Here is a 20101-nt window from a genome sequence, read left to right as displayed (position 1 = left end):
GATGAAGTTAACCAACAAATGGACATCATAATTGACAATGACCGAATACAGATATATTTAAAACCAAAAGTAATCTGCTTGACAATGCACTGAAACTCCATTTGAAATATTACCTACAATTGATCAGAACATCGCAAGAACACAACAATTATACAGTACTGTAAATAGTTAACATAGATCTTCCCCCTACCCTTAATCTTGAGACTGGCTGTAGTCTTCTGGTCTCCACACACACAGCTGTAGTCTCCACTGTCCTCGGGTACTACTTTGCTGATTAGGAGTTCACTCACAGATTCTTTCTGCTTCATCTGGTACTTTTCTCCAGACTTCAGCACCTGTGTTCCCTTCCTCCATTCTACAGGGACTCCAGGTTTAGAGAGCTCACAGTGCAGGGTAACACTGCCCCCCTCCTCAGCCTTCTGGCTCTCCAGCTTCTGTTTGAAGGTCACAGGTTGGGCTGGGGATTCAGATGAAACCATATAAAATACACTGAAAAACGATAACCACTGATATGAGGCAATCAGACATGAGTTCATCCTCTAAAACCATGAGAATGGCACAGTTCAGAAAGCAGATATTTGAATAATGAAACCAAACCCAGAAACAGAGACAGAATGATCACCAGCACACAAAGACTAACAACATGATAATCAACGCAATTCAGACAGACAGACTACAAAGATCAAACTGGACAGAGACAGATAAGACACAGAGACAGTTAAGACACAGAGACAGATGAGACACAGAGACAGATGAGACACAGAGACAGATAAGACACAGAGACAGATGAGACCCAGAGACCGATGAGACCCAGAGACCGATGAGACACAGAGAAAGATGAGACACAGAGACAGATGAGACACAGAGACAGATGAGACACAGAGACAGATGAGACACAGAGAAAGATGAGACCCAGAGACCGATGAGACCCAGAGACCGATGAGACCCAGAGAAAGATGAGACACAGAGACAGATGAGACACAGAGACAGATGAGACACAGAGACAGATGAGACACAGAGAAAGATGAGACACAGAGACAGGTCAGAGACAGATAAGACACAGAGACAGATGAGACACAGAGTCAAAAAAGACAGAGACAGATAAGACACAGAGACAGATAAGACATTGAGAGAGTAATATTAAAATGGGAACATTTCTCAACTTAAGCACTAGATTTTCAGGCAATTCAGAACTTGCTGCTGACAATGAATCATTAAATGTACAAAATTCATCAAAGCCAAGTTGACAACTATGCCTACTCAACACAAATCAGAGCCGTTATATACCTAACCAACTTCTTTAAAATCTTCTGCTGAATCACACGTGAAACTTTGATAACGACAGTGACAAAGACAATACAGAACAACTTCAGCGGAACATAAAGTAGCTATTTAATGACACCAATCTGGCCCCTACCCTTAATCTTGAGACTGGCTGTAGTCTTCTGGTCTCCACACACACAGCTGTAGTCTCCACTGTCCTCGGTAACTACTTTGCTGATCAGGAGTTCACTCACAGATTCTTTCTGCTTCATCTGGTACTTTTCTCCAGACTTCAGCACCTGTGTTCCCTTCCTCCATTCTACAGGGACTCCAGGTTTAGAGAGCTCACAGTGCAGGGTAACACTGCCCCCCTCCTCAGCCTTCTGGCTCTCCAGCTTCTGTTTGAAGGTCACAGGTTGGGCTGGGGATTCAGATGAAACCATATAAAATACACTGAAAAACGATAACCACTGATATGAGGCAATCAGACATGAGTTCATCCTCTAAAACCATGAGAATGGCACAGTTCAGAAAGCAGATATTTGAATAATGAAACCAAACCCAGAAACAGAGACAGAATGATCACCAGCACACAAAGACTAACAACATGATATTCAACGCAATTCAGACAGACAGACTACAAAGATCAAACTGGACAGAGACAGATAAGACACAGAGACAGTTAAGACACAGAGACAGATGAGACACAGAGACAGATGAGACACAGAGACAGATAAGACACAGAGACAGATGAGACCCAGAGACCGATGAGACCCAGAGACCGATGAGACACAGAGAAAGATGAGACACAGAGACAGATGAGACACAGAGACAGATGAGACACAGAGACAGATGAGACACAGAGAAAGATGAGACACAGAGACAGGTCAGAGACAGATAAGACACAGAGACAGATGAGACACAGAGTCAAAAAAGACAGAGACAGATAAGACACAGAGGCAGATAAGACATTGAGAGAGTAATATTAAAATGGGAACATTTCTCAACTTAAGCACTAGATTTTCAGGCAATTCAGAACTTGCTGCTGACAATGAATCATTAAATGTACAAAATTCATCAAAGCCAAGTTGACAACTATGCCTACTCAACACAAATCAGAGCCGTTATATACCTAACCAACTTCTTTAAAATCTTCTGCTGAATCACACGTGAAACTTTGATAACGACAGTGACAAAGACAATACAGAACAACTTCAGCGGAACATAAAGTAGCTATTTAATGACACCAATCTGGCCCCTACCCTTAATCTTGAGACTGGCTGTAGTCTTCTGGTCTCCACACACACAGCTGTAGTCTCCACTGTCCTCAGGTACTACTTTGCTGATTAGGAGTTCACTCACAGATTCTTTCTGCTTCATCTGGTACTTTTCTCCAGACTTCAGCACCTGTGTTCCCTTCCTCCATTCTACAGGGACTCCAGGTTTAGAGAGCTCACAGTGCAGGGTAACACTGCCCCCCTCCTCAGCCTTCTGGCTCTCCAGTTTGTGTTTGAATGTAACAGGTTGGGCTGTGAATTCAAATTAAACCATATAAAATACACTGAAACACAATAACCACTGATATGAGGCAATCTGACATGAGTTCATCCTCTAAAACCATGAGAATGGCACAGTTCAGAAAGCAGATACTTGAATAATGAAAACAAACCCAGAAACAGAGACAGAATGATCACCAGCACACAAAGACTAACAACATGATAATCAACGCAATTCAGACAGACAGACTACAAAGATCAAACTGGACAGAGACAGATAAGACACAGAGACAGATGAGACACAGAAACAGATGAGACACAGAGACAGATAAGACACAGAGACAGATAAGACATTGAGAGAGTAATAGTAAAATGGGAACATTTCTCAACTTAAGCACTAGATTTTCAGACAATTCAGAACTTGCTGCTGACAATGAATCATTAAATGTACAAAATGTATCAAAGCCAAATTGACAACTATGCCTACTCAACAGATATCAGAGCCGTTATACCTAACCAACTTCTTTAAAATATTCTGCTGAATCACACGTGAAACTTTGATAACGACAGTGACAAAGACAATACAGAACAACTTCAGCGGAACATAAAGTAGCTATTTAATGACACCAATCTGCCCCCTACCCTTAATCTTGAGACTGGCTATAGTCTTCTGGTCTCCACACACACAGCTGTAGTCTCCACTGTCCTCGGGTACTACTTTGCTGATTAGGAGTTCACTCACAGATTCTTTCTGCTTCATCTGGTACTTTTCTCCAGACTTCAGCACCTGTGTTCCCTTCCTCCATTCTACAGGGACTCCAGGTTTAGAGAGCTCACAGTGCAGGGTAACACTGCCCCCTTCCCCAGCCTCCTGGCTTTCCAGCTTGTGTTTGTAGGTCACAGGTAACGCTGACAAACCATTGATTTAAATATGAAGTTATTCTGTATATACAGTCCACTAACTACACACATTTCTGCTACCAACACGAGCTTACACATATCAATTAAGACTGACTGAGTCCCTGTAAACAAGACCTCCCCAACATTCCCATTGACCAAGAACATGTACCCATACCATTGACTTTTATAGTCGCTGTGGTCCTCTGATCTCCACACTCACAAGAGTACTCTCCACTGTCTTCAACCTTCAGATGTTTTATCTGAAGCTCACAGCCGGCATCTTTTTGCTTAATCTCATATTTGTTTCCAGCTTTGAGATTCTCAGTGCCTTTCTTCCACTGAACCGTGGCTCCAGGTTTGGCTAACACACAGCAGAGAGTAGCATTCTCTCCTTCCGTGGCTTGCTGGTTCTTAAGCTTCTGTTTAAAGCTGGCAGGCAAGGCTGGAAAAAGACCAACATGCCCGACTTCATTAAAAAGTAGGCTAAATCATTTTCTTTGCCATCTTCAGTTGTAATGGAAGGGCATAAGAATCAAAATGGTGGAGAAGAATGGGTCGTGGACAATGATCCCGATGCTTTTATTGCTGTCCTTTGGAACCTAAATATGATTCCAATGATTGGGTTGTTCAATGAAACAGATGACTTGTTAACTGAAGATAGTTATCAAACCAGTACATGGAATGAACATGGTGTTCACAGCTGATCACCACCACAAAATGAAATCCTTCCAAAGTACACAAAGGATCAGCAGCATACAGAGAAATACATTTGCGGAGCTTTTGCATCACTTATGCAGCTTAACTTTGCATTGAGGCACACATCTGTACATGAACAATATTCTGAATAGTTTCAAGATAGGAATAATGCCTTAGTTTATGACCCTGCAGTATTTTCCAAGACACAATAGAAACATTGTCCAAACCTTTGACGTAAACTGAGCCTACACGCTAAAAAAACCTGTTCTTTCCATAATATGGACTTGGTCTTTTACCAAACAGGGCTTATATTCTGTATACTACCCCTACCTTGTCACAGCACAACTGATTGGCTCAAATGCATTAAGAAGTAAAGATATTCCACAAATGAACTTTTAACAAGGTATACCTGTTAATTGAAATGCATTCCAGGTGACTACCTCATGAAGCTGGTTGAGATAATGCCAAGAGTGTGCAAAGCTGTCATCAAGGCAAAGGGTGGCTACTTTGAAGAATCTCAAATATAAAATATATTTTGATTTGTTTAACACTTTTTTTGGTTACATCATGATTCCATATGTGTTATATTATTGTTTTGATGTCTTCACTATTATTCTACAATGTAGGAAATAGTACAAATAAAGAAAAACTTTAAATGAATCTTTTGACTGGTATTGTACCGTATACATCTTTTTTTACATAGACATTTGTTAACTGTCTGAGTGGAGTGAGCAAATAAACTGGACAACTAAGAATCTACAGATCAGGGATGCCTCTATTCATCAAGTATGCATCCTTTAAGAATCAAATCGTTCTGTCTTTACTCTTTTACCTGCGTCATGGATTCAAATACATCATGCACTTCCCATGAGGATGGGAGACCCAAAGACGAGAGAATGATTAACAAGACCAACGCAGACCGATACAGAATGGTTGACTGAGATCTGATGGTATGAATGGTGCCACAGGCATCGAAGACACCAGCGGTGGTCACTTATGATATTGGATAAACTGTGCATTTCACAATGCACAATGCACACTGCAACGACGAGTCTAGATGAACGTCAAGCAAGTATCATTTCAATTTCAGAGAAACTGAAAAAGAGGGCAAATACAGTGATGCACTTCCATCTCTGGTATCTACTGGAGCTGTAGACCTACAATAGATATAGATACAGTATTATGGGGGAGGGGTGGATTGTTATCAGGGTTCCCAGCCCCCTCTTGCTCACATATAATTCGAACCATGGACCTGGCCATGGGAGTTACCTTTGATCATTAGCGAAGCGTGCACTCTCTTATCCCTAACCACCACAGAGATTGTGCCTGAATCCATAGGGGTCAGCTCCCTCATGGTGAGGGAGTGGAAACCCCCCTGAGGTACCTGGATCTCATTGAGGGGGCTGGGCTGCAGAGGGGTTTGGTCTAGGCACCACCGCACCTGATGGGTCAGGTCAGGCAGGCTTACAAGGCACCTAAACGTGGCAGAGTACCCCTCAAAACACTCAACGTCCTGGGGTGGCTCTACTATGCGCACTGTCTGGCCTGGATGGAACACATCCAGGTCAAATGCTGCTCTGTGTCACGTTCGTTGGAATGATCGGACCAAAGCGCAGCGTGAGTAGCGTTCCACATAATTTATTAGAAAGTGAAACTTAGCCAAATACAAAACAATAAAGAATAAACGAACCGTGACGACAATGCAGTGCTAACAGGCAACTAAACATAAACAATATCCCATAACCCACAGGTGGAAAAACATGCTACTTAAGTATGATCCCCGATTAGAGACAACGATTACCAGATGCCTCTAATTGGGAATCATACACATAGAAAAACAAACCTAGAACCCCACATAGAAATAATAAAGTAGACTAACCCCCCAGTCACGCCCTGACCTATTCTACCATAGAAAATAAGGACTCTCTATGGTCAGGACATGACACTCTGAGCATAATGTATTTCTTGTCCACCAACCAGCATGGGAATAGACAGTAAGAAGGAATGATCTCCCAAATGTTTAAAAATGAAGCAAAGCAAAGGGACATGAATTATGCTCAGTCAATACTGTTGCATCGTATGAATGTTGTAATAATCGGCATGTCTGCCCAAGAAGACAAGCAGGGGAGTCAATCTTACTAGATGTCACAATGTCAGCTCTGATACACCACAACCAAACTATGACTCATATGGCCTCTAGTAATATTCAAGTTCTGATCTTTAAACGTTGGCAGAGGTCAATCACATCACTCACAAAACATTTTTCAGGAAAGAATCCAAATTCTCAACATTAATTCAAAGCTCTTTGCCCTGCTATGCACAGCAGTCAGCACGTCAGCAAAGCTCTTTCATTTACAGCGAGTGTAATTACTAAATGTGCAAAACCATGATTTCAGACAAAGACAAACATATAGACCAAGATCTTACCTTTGACTGTCACCTTAGCCGTCATCTTGGCGGTGCCCACGTCACAGGTGTAAGTTCCGCTGTCTTTCTCCTCCAGCTGTTTAATGGTAAGTGTGAGAACGGTCTCCTTTTGGGTCATCTCGCAGCGTCCCCCGGCCTTGAGCTCAATGCCTCCCTTGGACCAGGTGGCCTTGGAGGCAGGCTGGGCCGTCTCACACTGTAGGGTCACTGAGCCCTTTTCTTCCGCCTCACTGTCCTTCAGCTCCTTGGTGAACTTGTGGACTGGCTCTGAAGAAAGGGACATTCCGGTAGGAGCACAGCAGAAGGCATTGAGGTAGGAGAGGCAACGCTTATATTTAGTGTTATTTAACATTAAAAAGCAGTCATAGTTGAAAAGTGGTAGTTCACGGTCAATGATACCTGAATATCCAGTAAACAAGAACCATTAAACAACTGAAGGTGTCTGTGAAAGGAACTTGTCAGACTTACCTTTGATCACCAGCTTGGCCTTGGTAGTGGCTCCTCCGATGACCTCACAACTATATTCTCCAGAGTCCTGGACAGTGACGCTGCGGACGGTCAACTTCATGACCCTCTCCTCTTTGCTGATGTTATACTTCTCACTCTTCCTGATGTCCTTCCCATCCTTGGCCCACTGGACGGTGGCGCTGTTCTGTGTGACCTCACAGGTGAACACAGCATCCTCCCCTGAGACAACGCTGACGCTCTGCAGCTCCCGTGACACAGATTGGGCTTTGCCTGAAATAAAGGACATTTATATTACCTTTGTTTTAATTTTGAGGATGGCTCAATTTCCTTCCAATTACACAAACAAAAAAGCTCAGAAATTGGTTAATTTTATTAATTGATTAATTTGATTAGTTTCTCCTAATGGTCTACATATCCAATTTAAAACGATAACCTCAGGGATCAGTTGATCGAAGTTTCAAAACAATGAATGCTAAAAGCCCTGCAGATTGATGTTAGAGCCTCAACTGGTACAGATGTCTGACCTTCAACAGCTAGGGTAGTCTTGGAGTTCAGGTTCTTGATGTTGAAAACCACCTCACCAGTATTGGCTGGTGTCACATCCTTGATAACCAGCATGTGTTTGCAACTTGTACTGGAGACCTGGAAGCGTCCTCCATTTGCCACAATCTGGCCATTCAAGGTCCAGGCACACTCATCAGTGTTCTCCCATGATAGAATACACTGAAAGCTACATGTCTCTCCCTCCATCGCCTCCACAGACTTCAACTGCTTGGTGATACCTGTGCTCAGGTCTACGTAAAGGGTGGGGAGAGGATTTTTGTTTCAAGGACATGATGACAAAATTGCTGTAGAGGCTTCAGCGCACTATACTCATTTGTTCGCAAATTATGCTGTGTCGTCAAACACACCTCTCACAGTGACCTTTGACTTGGAAAGCTCAGTTCCCAGGTCACATCTGTAATCCCCTGTGTCTTCCTTGGTAACTGCTTTGACGATCAGACCCAGGGACTTGCCTGTGTGCAGTACCTCATACTTAGGCCCAGCGGTCAGGACCGTACCATCTTTCCTCCAGGTGGGGGAGACCCTGGGCTTAGATGCCTCACACGTCAGGGTGATCATACCTTTCACTTCTCCCACCACGTCATCCAGAGACTTGAGGAACACTGCACACTTCTCTGGAGGAATCCAAATGGAGAGCAAGACTTAACCCCACAACCACCAGTCAAAGACGTTTAACATATTCTTTAGTCCCACTTCTACACTACAGTATTTTGAATGACTAGGTCATGACTAGGTCATGAGTCCTTACCTTTGACCTTTAGGGTCACAGCCTCCTTGACCTCCCTGACCTTGAAGGTGATGGTGCTGCCATCCTCAGGTGCCGGGTTCTTGAGTGTGAGCGTGTGCATTTTGCCCACCTGAGTGATGGTGTTGACTTCGTTGGAGAAGAGTACTTTGTAAATTGAGCAGCCAATGCACCTCCTTATCAGCGTAGTTGAGCTCACAGGTGAACACTGCATCACTGTCCTCATCCACCTCAGTGTCCACCAGTTGCTTGGTTATCTCCACTTTCCGAACTGTGATAAACCACAGCACACATCATCATTGTACCATGGATTTGGATTAAGTTAAGAGGATGGAATCTCATTTGAACCATCATTGCTCAGCAAAGCAAATAGCATTGAAGTCAAATCAACACCAAAAAGCAATACAAAACATACACTCTACAGTGAGAGTGGCTTTGGTCTCGGCAGCAGTCGACTGACAGCGGTACTCCCCAGTGTCTTCCTCAGTCAGCTTCTGTATGGTCAGCTTAGCCCGCACAGCGTCCTGTTTCAGACTGTACTTGTCTGATGTCGCCAGGAGGGTTTGGCCTTTGAACCAGCTCACCTCTTTGGGTGCGGTGGAGAACTTGGAGCTCAGCGTGGCTGAGCCCTTCTCTTTGGCTGTCACATCCTTAATGGGCTCTACAACCTCAAGAGGGCGCTCTGTAGTCGAGACAAAAAGACATGCAAACTGCTCTGATCATAGGCAAGTCATGTAACATGCTCCTAACCCAGTTTTGGTTGTAATCTGGTTGTAATAACGTCATTTCAACCAGTTATATCCACTGGGAATATGGTTCTCTGTGTGAGGAGCCTCTGACCTTTGACAGTGAGCTGGGACACAGACTTGCTCTTGCCAGCACTGAACTGGACAGGTCCTGTCATGGAGGCCTTGGTCTTCTTGAAGGTGAGGCGGTGCATGGAGCCCTCCTTCTCCATCTCCAAGTCAGCGCTGTCTTGCATGGCCACACCATTCAGGGTCCACTTGGGGGGCTTGACTGAGTTGATGTTGATCTCCACCTCGAAGAAGGCGGCGAAGGGCTCGATCACTTCCATGGCACTTAGCTCCCGTACAATGCTGATGGCCTGCTCTAGTGGGACCATAGATACCGAGCGTATAGGTCAAACTTGAGAGAGAAGCACTCTTAATTACACTCTTTAGGGATATTATAAGAGTGCTATTTCCATTCATTCACTCACTGACTGGTAATCCTGTGTCCTGAAGTATTCATACATGCTAAAAGAGATTGAAAGTGTATTTTTATAAAGTCCCATCAACCTTTATAAAAATACACTTTAAAGAAAATTCCTAGAAGTTTACAATAGACGATGTCCTGATTTTCATCCCGTTACCTTCCACAACAAGTTTACAGGATGTCTTGTCGTCGATGGCGTTGCAGGTGTAATTATCCTCGTCGCCCGCGCCCATGTCATTGATGGTGAGTTTGCGGTATATACTCTTGCTGCTAATCTCGTGCTTCTTGCTGGGCTTGATCTCCTTCGTGTTTTTGACGACTTGACCTTGGCGCTTGCCCGAGACATTTGACATTCCAGGAACCCACGGTGTGTATGCATGGCTAACTTATCCCTGAGCTTCTTCACAAACAGGACAGGGAGCTCTACAGTAACAATAACAACCGTATCAATACAAGGAAGCCATACTAAGCAGTACCAGAGTAGCATATAAAAACTCTATCATACATCAAAGCTGTAAGCAGCACTAAAATAATACAGTCTACAAAGAAAAGAAAGTACTTGACGGGCCATGGCAATACCAAAGAAGCCTATAAGCCTATGCAGAAACCCTTTGTAAGCATATTTGATCTATTGACTGTACAGTTGCTTCCAGCATACACTACAAGACCAAAAGTTTGTGGACACCTGCTTATCAAACATCTCATTCCAAAATCATGGGCATTAATATGGAGTTGATCCCTCCTTTACTTCTATATCAGCCTTCACTCTTCTGGGAAGGCTTTCCACTAGATGTTGGAACATTGCTGAGAAGACTTGCTTCCTTTCAGCCACAAGAGCATTAGTGAGGTCGGGTACTGATGTTGGGCGATTAGGCCTGGCTCACAGTCTGCGTTCCAATTCATCCCAAAGGTGTTTGATGGGGTTAAGGTCAGGGCTCTGTGCAGGCCAGTCAAGTTCTTCCACGCCAATCTCAACAAACCATTTCTGTGTGGACCTCGCTTTGTGCACAGGGGCATTTTCATGCTGAAACAGGAAAGGGCCTTCCCCAAACTGTTGCCACAAAGTTGGAAGCACAGAATTGTCTAGAATGTCATCGTAAGATTTCCCTTCAATGAAACTAAGGGGCCTAGCCCGAACCATGAAAAACAGCCCCAGATCATTATTCCTCCTCCACCAAACTTTACAGTTGCCACTATGTGTTGGGGCAGGTAGCGTTCTCTTCGCATCCGCCAAACCCGGATTCCTCCATTGGACTGTCAGATGGTGAAGCGTAATTCAGGACCCCCGAGCGCTACAGCACCCGGGGGTCCTGTTCTGTGAGCTACCACATCGCGGCTGAGCCGTTGATGATCCCAGACGTTTCCACTTCACAATAACAGCACTTACAGTTGACTGGGGCAGCTCTAGCAAGGTAAACATTTGACGAACTGACTGGTTGGAAAGGTGGCATCCTATGACAGAGCCACGTTCAAAGTCACTGAGCTCTTCAGTAAGGCTTGGTTTAAATATACTTAAGTATCAAAAGTAAAAGTGTAAATCATTTCAAATTCCTTATATTAAGCAAACCAGATGGCACAATTTTCTTGTTTTTGTTTTCATTTACGGATAGTCAGGGGCACACTCCAACACAGACATCATTTATAAACAAAGCCTTTGTGTTTAGTGAGTCCACCAGTTCAGAGGACCATTTTCCTGTCCTGCTAAGCATTCAAAATGTAACTAGTAGTTCTGCGTGTCAGGGAAAATGTATGGAGTAAAAAGTAAATCATTTTATTTAGGAATGTAGTGAAGTAAAAGTAGTCAAAAATATAATTTAAAAAGTAAAGTACCGGTACCCCAAAAAACTACTTAAGTAGTAATTTCAAGTATTTTTACGTAAGTACGGTCGTGGCCAAAAGTTTTGAGAATGACACAAATATTAATTTTCACAGTCTGCTGCCTCAGTGTCTTTTGATATTTTTGTCAAATGTTACTATGGAATACTGAAGTATAATTACAAACATTTCATAAGTGCCAAAGGCTTTTATTGACAATTACATGAAGTTGATGCAAAGAGTCAATATTTGCATTGTTGATCCTTCTTTTTCAAGACCTCTGCAATCCACCCTGGCATGCTGTCAATTAACTTCTGGGCCACATCTTAACTGATGGCAGACCATTCTTGCATAATCAATGCTTGGAGTTTGTCAGAATTTGTGGGTTTTTGTTTGTCCACCCGCCTCTTGAGGATTGACCACAAGTTCTCAATGGGATTAAGGTCTGGGGAGTTTCCTGGCCATGGATCCAAAATATCGATGTTTTGTTCCCCGAGCCACTTAGTTATCACTTTTGCCTTATGGCTATGTGCTCCATCATGCTGGAAAAGGCATTGTTCGTCACCAAACTGTTCCTGGATGGTTGGGAGAAGTTGCTCTCGGAGGATGTGTTGGTACCATTCTTTATTCATGGCTGTGTTCTTAGGCAAAATTGTGAGTGAGCCCACTCCCTTGGCTGAGAAGCAACCCCACACATGAATGGTCTCAGGATGCTTTACTGTTGGCATGACACAGGACTGATGGTAGCGCTCACCTTGTCTTCTCCGGACAAGCTTTTTTCCGGATGCCCCAAACAATCGGAAAGGGAATTCATCAGAGAAAATGACTTTACCCCAGAGGGATCTCCATAAGCAACATGAGAGCAAGCTCCCGAGGGTGGTCAGGTCACCCTGGGATCTGGGTCCTGTGGTTCAGGTTTCCAGAGGATGTAAAATAACCGTATATCAAAAAAAGACTGCACCATGGATTTCCATGGAAACAACTCACAACCTCTACATATTCTTAGGGGTCATCTTGCCCTCTGGCCAGGGATACAAAACACCAACATTTCAGAATAAAAGAGGCAATATCCACAGACATCTGGCTGCTGAACCAAAATAAACCTCAGGACAATAACTCTGAGGACACAGAGGACAGACTAACTAGCTGACCGATTGACTGGATCAGATTTTAGTTATGGTTAGAGCACTGAAGTCACCATTGGTATGTTTAATAACTGTTAGTGAATTCTGTGAATTTGTTATGTATATTGTGATGAGCTGACCTGAACATCATTCATTTAACAAAGGTATTCTATCATATGACATATTGTGCCGTATATAGCATTCTATGGGGAATGCATGCTGGAAATAGGTTTGTTTCTTTACCTTTCACTGTCAGTTTGGCCGTTGAAGAGGCCTTTTCAGCTGTGAATTTAATCTCCGCCACGTCTTCTGGTGTCACCGACTTAATCAGCAGCACATAGATTTTACCTTTAATTGAAAGAGGGCAACTTATAAGAACAGTACAGAATGGTAAAACACAGAAATAGTAAATTAGACCTAATTAATCAATGATGGCTAATAATTCAAAAGCTGATGCATGAGTGTCTATTACTAAAATGTATGAGTGTCTATTACTAAAATATAACATATACTTGGAAAGAATTCTAAATGTGTGTATCCTCCTCACCCTCTTGTCTCATCTTGATGTTGTCACCGACTTTGAGTTTGGTGTCTCCTTTGAACCACTGGCAGGCCACTTCATCGTGAGAGATCTCACACAGGAATGACGCACTCTCCTTCTCCATCACCTCCACATCCTCCAACTTCTTCACTATCTTAATGTCTCGGGCTTTGGGGGAGAATCACAAGAGATCATAAAAAGAGACATCAGAGAGCCTTCAACACATCTAATGCTGAATGGAATAGGGGCATTCTTTTCCATTGATTCATAGCTATATATCTGGTAAGAAGGATGTCTATTATTTAAAATTGAGACATGCACTATTTTACCAACCTGTAAGTACATCTATCATTGACAAGCCTATTCAATCATCATTGGATTGTATTATACGATCATTATCTTTGGATTGCATAATATACCATGTATCATGTTGTATCATATGAATAACATGTAGGGACTCATACCATGTACAGTGAGTTTGGCTGATGTATTGTCGTCAGACGTTCGACAAACGTATGTGCCCTCATCCTCTTTGGAACATTTATGGATGAGGAGGCTACGTGTGCGACCCTGGGAGTGGATGCCAAAGTTCTTTCCTGGTTTTAGTTCCGTATCACCCTAGGAAACAGTGATATTTTAGTACAAATGATTACTTCACTTTGTATACACAATTATGCAAAGTAAATTGCTGACATTGAACACTTTCTCGTTTTGCATGACTGGATGTTCGAGTTCTATGATTAACCACAAGAATATGTTTTCTCACCTTGAACCACTTGACCTCAGCATTGGTTCTGGACACCTCACACTCAAGTGTTGCCTTCTCCTTCTCTGGAGCTTTGACATCCTTCATGGGCCTAGAGATCATGGCAGCAGGTTCTGTACGAGCCACAATGCAAAAAGGTACAGTATTTAAATAAGAGGTGCCACTTCAAATAACACTCAACTTGATGAATAGCTTAATGTTGGACAAACATTGAGATAACCTACCTGCAACAATGAGCTTGCCAGAAGACTTGACCCCTTCCGCTTGGAAGACAATCGTTCCTGCGTCCTCCATCTTGAGTTGGGACAGTGTAAGGGCATGCTTCTTTCCAAGGGCCGTGATGCGACAGTTGGACCCTGCCTTGAGCTTGGCTCCGCTCTTGGTCCAGGAACCCTCCACATCAGCTTGACTGAGCTCCACCTCTAGGGTCACTGTCTCCTTCTCATTGGCCTTGACCTCGGCCAGCAGGCCCTTCACCACCTCAATCTTCTGCACTGTGAAATACAGATAGAGGGAATGTTTAGGTGTGTTGGAATATGCTAAATGTTTAGGTTATACAGAATCATCACTAAGTGTCCTGTGCATCTATTTTCAGCACTGAAACTGTAGATATAAATAGTCTGGGGCTACCGAGTGGCGCAGCGGTCTAAGGCACTGCATCTCAGTGCTAGAGGCATCACTACAGACCCTGGTTCAATTCCAGGCTGTATCACAAACGGCCGTGATTGGGAGTCCCATAGGGTGGCGCACAATTGGCCCAGCATCGTCCGGGTTAGGGTTTGGCCGGGGTAGGCCGTCATTGTAAATAAGAATTTGTTCTTAACTGACTTGCCTAGTTAAAAAAGGTACAAAAATATATATATAAAAAAATAAACATCTGTGTGGAGATCAAATGTTCAAACTGCATGTCAGATTAGGAAATACTGTCTGTGCTTAACTAAGATCACTAGGGGCTATTTATACATAATCATAAAACTACAGCATCTGTAAATGGGACATACTCTTACTTGGGCGGTAGGTAGTCTAGTGCTTAAGAGTGTTGGGCCAGCAAACCGAAAGGTCGCTGGATCGAATCCCCGAGCTGACTAGGTGAAAATTCTGTCGATGTTCCTTTGAACAAGGTACTTAACCCTAATTTCTACTGTAAGTCACTCAGGATAAGAACGTCTGCTAAATGACTAAAATGTAAATGTACTTACCATCCACAGTGAGTTTGGCCTGGGTCTTGTCATCCAGAGTTTCACAGGAGTAGTAGCCGCGGTCAGCGGTAGTCACACTCTTGAAGACCAGGGTCTGCTTGGCCCCGTCCACCCTGATGTCCATGTTGTCTCCGGGCTGCAGCACCACGCTGTTCTTCATCCACCTGACCTCTTTAGAGGGTCTACTAAGCTCCACCTCCAGCTTCACTCCCTTCTGATCCTCTACCGTCGTCACGTTCTGCAGCTTCTTCTTGAACATCACCGGCTCCACTGTCAGGGTACAAAGAAAACACAGATATTACAACTCCTTCGTGATAACTGTAGCCCTTCTAAGCTAAAATGCTTAAAAGCCTTATACATTTTTGTAAACAATGGCTATAATTGTGTATCAGTCAATCAAAACAATCTGATGATAATACAGAACAGAACTATAGCTCAGATATTATATCATACAGTTAGTGTAAAAGCGAATAGAGGTTGGTTCTTACGTTGCACTTGGAGGGTGGCGCTGCAGGTTTTGCCCTCAGCTGCCATGCTGATCTCCCCAGCATCCTCCTGACTGACTGACGTGATGGTGAGGGAGTGGCTGGTGGCCCTGTGCTCAATCTTATACTTGGGCCCAGCTGTGATTGGCACGTTGTTGCGGAACCATTTTACTTTGACGTCTGCTGGGGTGACACTACACTTGAAGATGACATCTTTCCCCTCCACTGCAGCGATGCTGCTCAGCTTGGAAGTCAGATTCACCAGTCTGGGGGCTGAACAGTTCAGAATGGAAAAGATTATCTGGAGACACTTAATTAGACTCAGGCACACAGAAAATGAGTTAATATTAAAATACATGGGTTAATATCTAGAATGTTTGACGATATGTCTGTAACTATGTTGTTTTTGTCTGTAACTATGTTGTATATGTCTGTAACTATGTTGTATATGTCTGTAACTATGTTGTATATGTCTGTAACTATGTTGTATATGTCTGTAACTATGTTGTATATGTCTGTAACTATGTTGTATATGTCTGTAACTATGTTGTATATGTCTGTAACTATGTTGTTTTTGTCTGTAACTATGTTCTATATGTCTGTAACTATGTTGTTTTTGTCTGTAACTATGTTCTATATGTCTGTAACTATGTTGTTTTTGTCTGTAACTATGTTGTATATGTCTGTAACTATGTTGTATATGTCTGTAACTATGTTGTACAGGTCTGTAACTATGTTCTATATGTCTGTAACTATGTTGTATATGTCTGTAACTATGTTGTATATGTCTGTAACTATGTTGTATATGTCTGTAACTATGTTGCACAGGTCTGTAACTATGTTGTACAGGTCTGTAACTATGTTGCATTTGTCTAACTATGTTGTATAAGTCTGTAACTATGTTGTACAGGTCTGTAACTATGTTGTACAGGTCTGTAACTATGTTCTATATGTGTGTAACTATGTTGTATATGTCTGTAACTATGTTGTATATGTCTGTAACTATGTTGCACAGGTCTGTAACTATGTTGTACAGGTCTGTAACTATGTTGTATAAGTCTGTAACTATGTTGTACAGGTCTGTAACTATGTTCTATATGTCTGTAACTATGCTGTATATGTCTGTAATTATGTTGTATATGTCTGTAACTATGTTGCACAGGTCTGTAACTATGTTGTACAGGTCTGTAACTATGTTGTACAGGTCTGTAACTATGTTGTATTTGTCTGTAACTATGTTGTATATGTCTGTAACTATGTTGTACAGGTCTGTAACTATGTTCTATATGTCTGTAACTATGCTGTATATGTCTGTAACTATGTTGTATATGTCTGTAACTATGTTGTACAGGTCTGTAACTATGTTGTATAAGTCTGTAACTATGTTGTACAGGTCTGTAACTATGTTGTTTTTGTCTGTAACTATGTTGTATATGTCTGTAACTATGTTGTATAAGTCTGTAACTATGTTGTACAGGTCTGTAACTATGTTGTTTTTGTCTGTAACTATGTTGTATATGTCTGTAACTATGTTGTATATGTCTGTAACTATGTTGTACAGGTCTGTAACTATGTTGCATTTGTCTAACTATGTTGTATAAGTCTGTAACTATGTTGTACAGGTCTGTAACTATGTTCTATATGTCTGTAACTATGCTGTATATGTCTGTAACTATGTTGTATATGTCTGTAACTATGTTGCACAGGTCTGTAACTATGTTGTACAGGTCTGTAACTATGTTGCATTTGTATAACTATGTTGTATAAGTCTGTAACTATGTTGTACAGGTCTGTAACTATGTTGTATATGTCTGTAACTATGTTGACTTGTCTTTAAGTATGTTGTATATGTCTGTAACTATGTTGCACAGGTCTGTAACTATGTTGCACAGGTCTGTAACTATGTTGCACAGGTCTGTAACTATGTTGTACAGGTCTGTAACTATGTTCTATATGTCTGTAATGATGTTGTATATGTCTGTAACTATGTTGAATATGTCTGTAACTATTTGTATAAGTCTGTAACTATATTGCATAAGTCTGTAAAAACGTTGTATTTGTCTGTAACTATGTTGTATATGTCTGTAACTATGTTGTACAGGTCTGTAACTATATTGTATAAGTCTGTAACTATATTGTGTCACGTCCTGACCAGTAAAAGAGGTTGTTTGTTATTGTAGTTTGGTCAGGGCGTGGCAGGGGGTGTTTGTTTAGAGTGTTTCGGGGTTTGTTGGGCTATGTTCTTATTTAAGAGGGGTGTTTGTTTAGAGTGTTTCGGGGTTTGTTGGGCTATGTTCTTGTTAGTTTATTTCTATGTTAGTTCTAGTATGTCTATTTCTATGTGGTGTTTATTGGGTTGACCTTCAATTGGAAGCAGCTGCTCCTCGTTGCTTCTAATTGAAGGTCCTATTTAAGAGGGGTGTTTTTTCTATGGGATTTGTGGGTAGTTGTTTCCTGTTCAGTGTTTGTTGCACCTGACAAGACTGTTTTCGTCGTTATTTTTGTTTGTGTGTTTTGTTTTGTTTCTTCAATAAAAGAGAATATGAGCATACCCATTCCCGCTGCATTTTGGTCCAATCCTTACGACGCCCGTGAATTATTGTATAAGTCTGTAACAATGTTGTATATGTCTGTAACTATGTTGTATATGTCTGTAACTATGTTGCACAGGTCTGTAACTATGTTGCACAGGTCTTTAATTATGTTGCACAGGTCTGTAACTATGCTGCAGAGGTCTGTAACTATGTTGCACAGGTCTGTAACTATGCTGTACACGTCTGTAACTATGTTGTACAGGTCTTTAACTATGTTGTACATGTCTGTAACTATGTTGCACAGGTCTGTAACTATGTTCTATATGTCTGTAACTATGTTCTATATGTCTGTAACTATGTTGAATATGTCTGTAACTATGTTGTATATGTCTGTAACTATGTTGCACAGGTCTGTAACTATGTTGTACAGGTCTTTAACTATGTTGTACAGGTCTTTAACTATGTTGTACATGTCTGTAACTATGTGCTGCAGTGGTGAGAGACCAAGCGTTAAATCTAATGAAAGTAAAGCCTTAGCTACCGTTGGTGGAGACCTTGGCAGAGGTCTTATCATCTTTGCATTCACAGATGTACTCTCCCTCATCCTCTTTGGTCATTCCTGTTACGGTAAGGACCCGCTTGGCACCGTCAGCGCTGACACAGAACCTGCCACCGGGTTTGACCTCACGACTGTTGTGGCGCCAGAGTACGTCCCCTGAGGCTTGGTTCAGTTCACAGGTCAGGTTCAGCGTAACACCCAGCTCTGTGGCTACAGGCTGCAACTGCACCACAAACTTCAGCGGTGTATCTGAGAGGAAACATGGACAGAACTTAATTTACTTCATTTTATATGCATGTTCTTATGTCAGTACTGACTGTACACGCCAATCAATTGTTCTGATGAATGAATTGCTAACTAACGTTTGACTTGAACTTTGAACTCAAGCTTGTCATCATCAGTGTGGCAAGAGTAGGTGCCACTGTCTTTGACTTCGGTGGACTTCACAATCAGGGTACGAGAATGTCCCTCTCTCTTCATCTCATATTTAGTGCCCTCCTTCAACTCTACTCCATCCCTGAACCACTTAACACTGGCACTCTCCGAAGTCAGCTCAGTGGTCAAAACAATCTTCTCACTTGCTTGAACACTGCATACATCCTTCACGGCAGACTTTTTAAACTTGGCAGAGGATTCTAGAGAAAAAAATAAAACTTGTTAGCGTAGTGATGATAGTACTGGGTATAACAAATACGGTTGAATGAGTCAATGCCATCATACCTGTCACCTGTATCTTATAGACCAGTTTCTCTGCTCCAACCTCACAGGTGTACTGTCCAGCATCCTTCTTCTCCACCTTCTCTATCACCAGCTGACGAGTCTTGCCCTTTGTCTCCATGGAGACTGTCTTACTGGAAGTCAGCAGCTTACCATCCTTGTACCATTTCACCTCCGTCTTGGTGTCAGATACCTCACAGCTCAGAGTGGTTTTCTGGGAGAGAGCAGCTTTCACCTCCTTCTTTACAGACTCCTTGTTGGTGAAAGCAGCTTGAATCTCTGAAGGAGAAATTATTACATGCCACAGTAGAATTAGAACCCCTTCATTCAGGGTTGAACACAAAACAAACAGGAAGCGCATCTCTACACTGGACAGACATGAGACTGGGAAGTGTTGAGCAAAACAATGGCTAGACTAGTAAGTCAATAACCAGCTATTCAAAAATAGTTTTAGACAAATATGCAACCAAGAGACAGACATCTAACAAAACAAAATGGGCAATACATTCAGAGGCCATCGGCTTGAGTATACAAAACAACATCTTGTTTGGGACCATTCAGCCTACAAAGCCTTAAGAGAAACATCA

General features: G+C 42.3%; 1 protein-coding gene across 14 annotated transcripts in view; it reads right to left on the bottom strand.

Annotated features, from left to right (window-relative positions):
* LOC106569344 (obscurin) overlaps positions 1–20101 on the bottom strand; it is an 86950-nt gene that overhangs the window by 49318 nt on the left and 17531 nt on the right. For 12 of the 14 annotated variants that reach the window (XM_014140620.3, XM_082960918.1, XM_082960919.1 and 9 more), the window contains exons 15-31: positions 19518–19793; positions 19160–19432; positions 18780–19046; positions 15708–15977; positions 15220–15489; positions 14245–14514; positions 14021–14133; positions 13719–13872; positions 13261–13422; positions 12957–13061; positions 7251–7520; positions 6783–7049; positions 3835–4101; positions 3402–3668; positions 2526–2792; positions 1418–1684; positions 191–457 (exon numbers count right to left, since the gene is read on the bottom strand). In XM_014140620.3, coding sequence (XP_013996095.3) covers positions 191–457; positions 1418–1684; positions 2526–2792; positions 3402–3668; positions 3835–4101; positions 6783–7049; positions 7251–7520; positions 12957–13061; positions 13261–13422; positions 13719–13872; positions 14021–14133; positions 14245–14514; positions 15220–15489; positions 15708–15977; positions 18780–19046; positions 19160–19432; positions 19518–19793 — 4032 coding nt within the window. The remainder of the gene's footprint in view (positions 1–190; positions 458–1417; positions 1685–2525; positions 2793–3401; positions 3669–3834; positions 4102–6782; positions 7050–7250; positions 7521–12956; positions 13062–13260; positions 13423–13718; positions 13873–14020; positions 14134–14244; positions 14515–15219; positions 15490–15707; positions 15978–18779; positions 19047–19159; positions 19433–19517; positions 19794–20101) is intronic. The other 2 variants (XM_082960921.1, XM_082960924.1) reach the window with 2 other exon arrangements.

The sequence above is a fragment of the Salmo salar genome, chromosome 14 (genome assembly GCF_965601325.2).
Source record: "Salmo salar chromosome 14, fSalSal1, whole genome shotgun sequence".
Lineage (NCBI taxonomy): Eukaryota > Metazoa > Chordata > Actinopteri > Salmoniformes > Salmonidae > Salmo > Salmo salar.
This window is presented reverse-complemented; position numbering and strand designations above follow the sequence as displayed.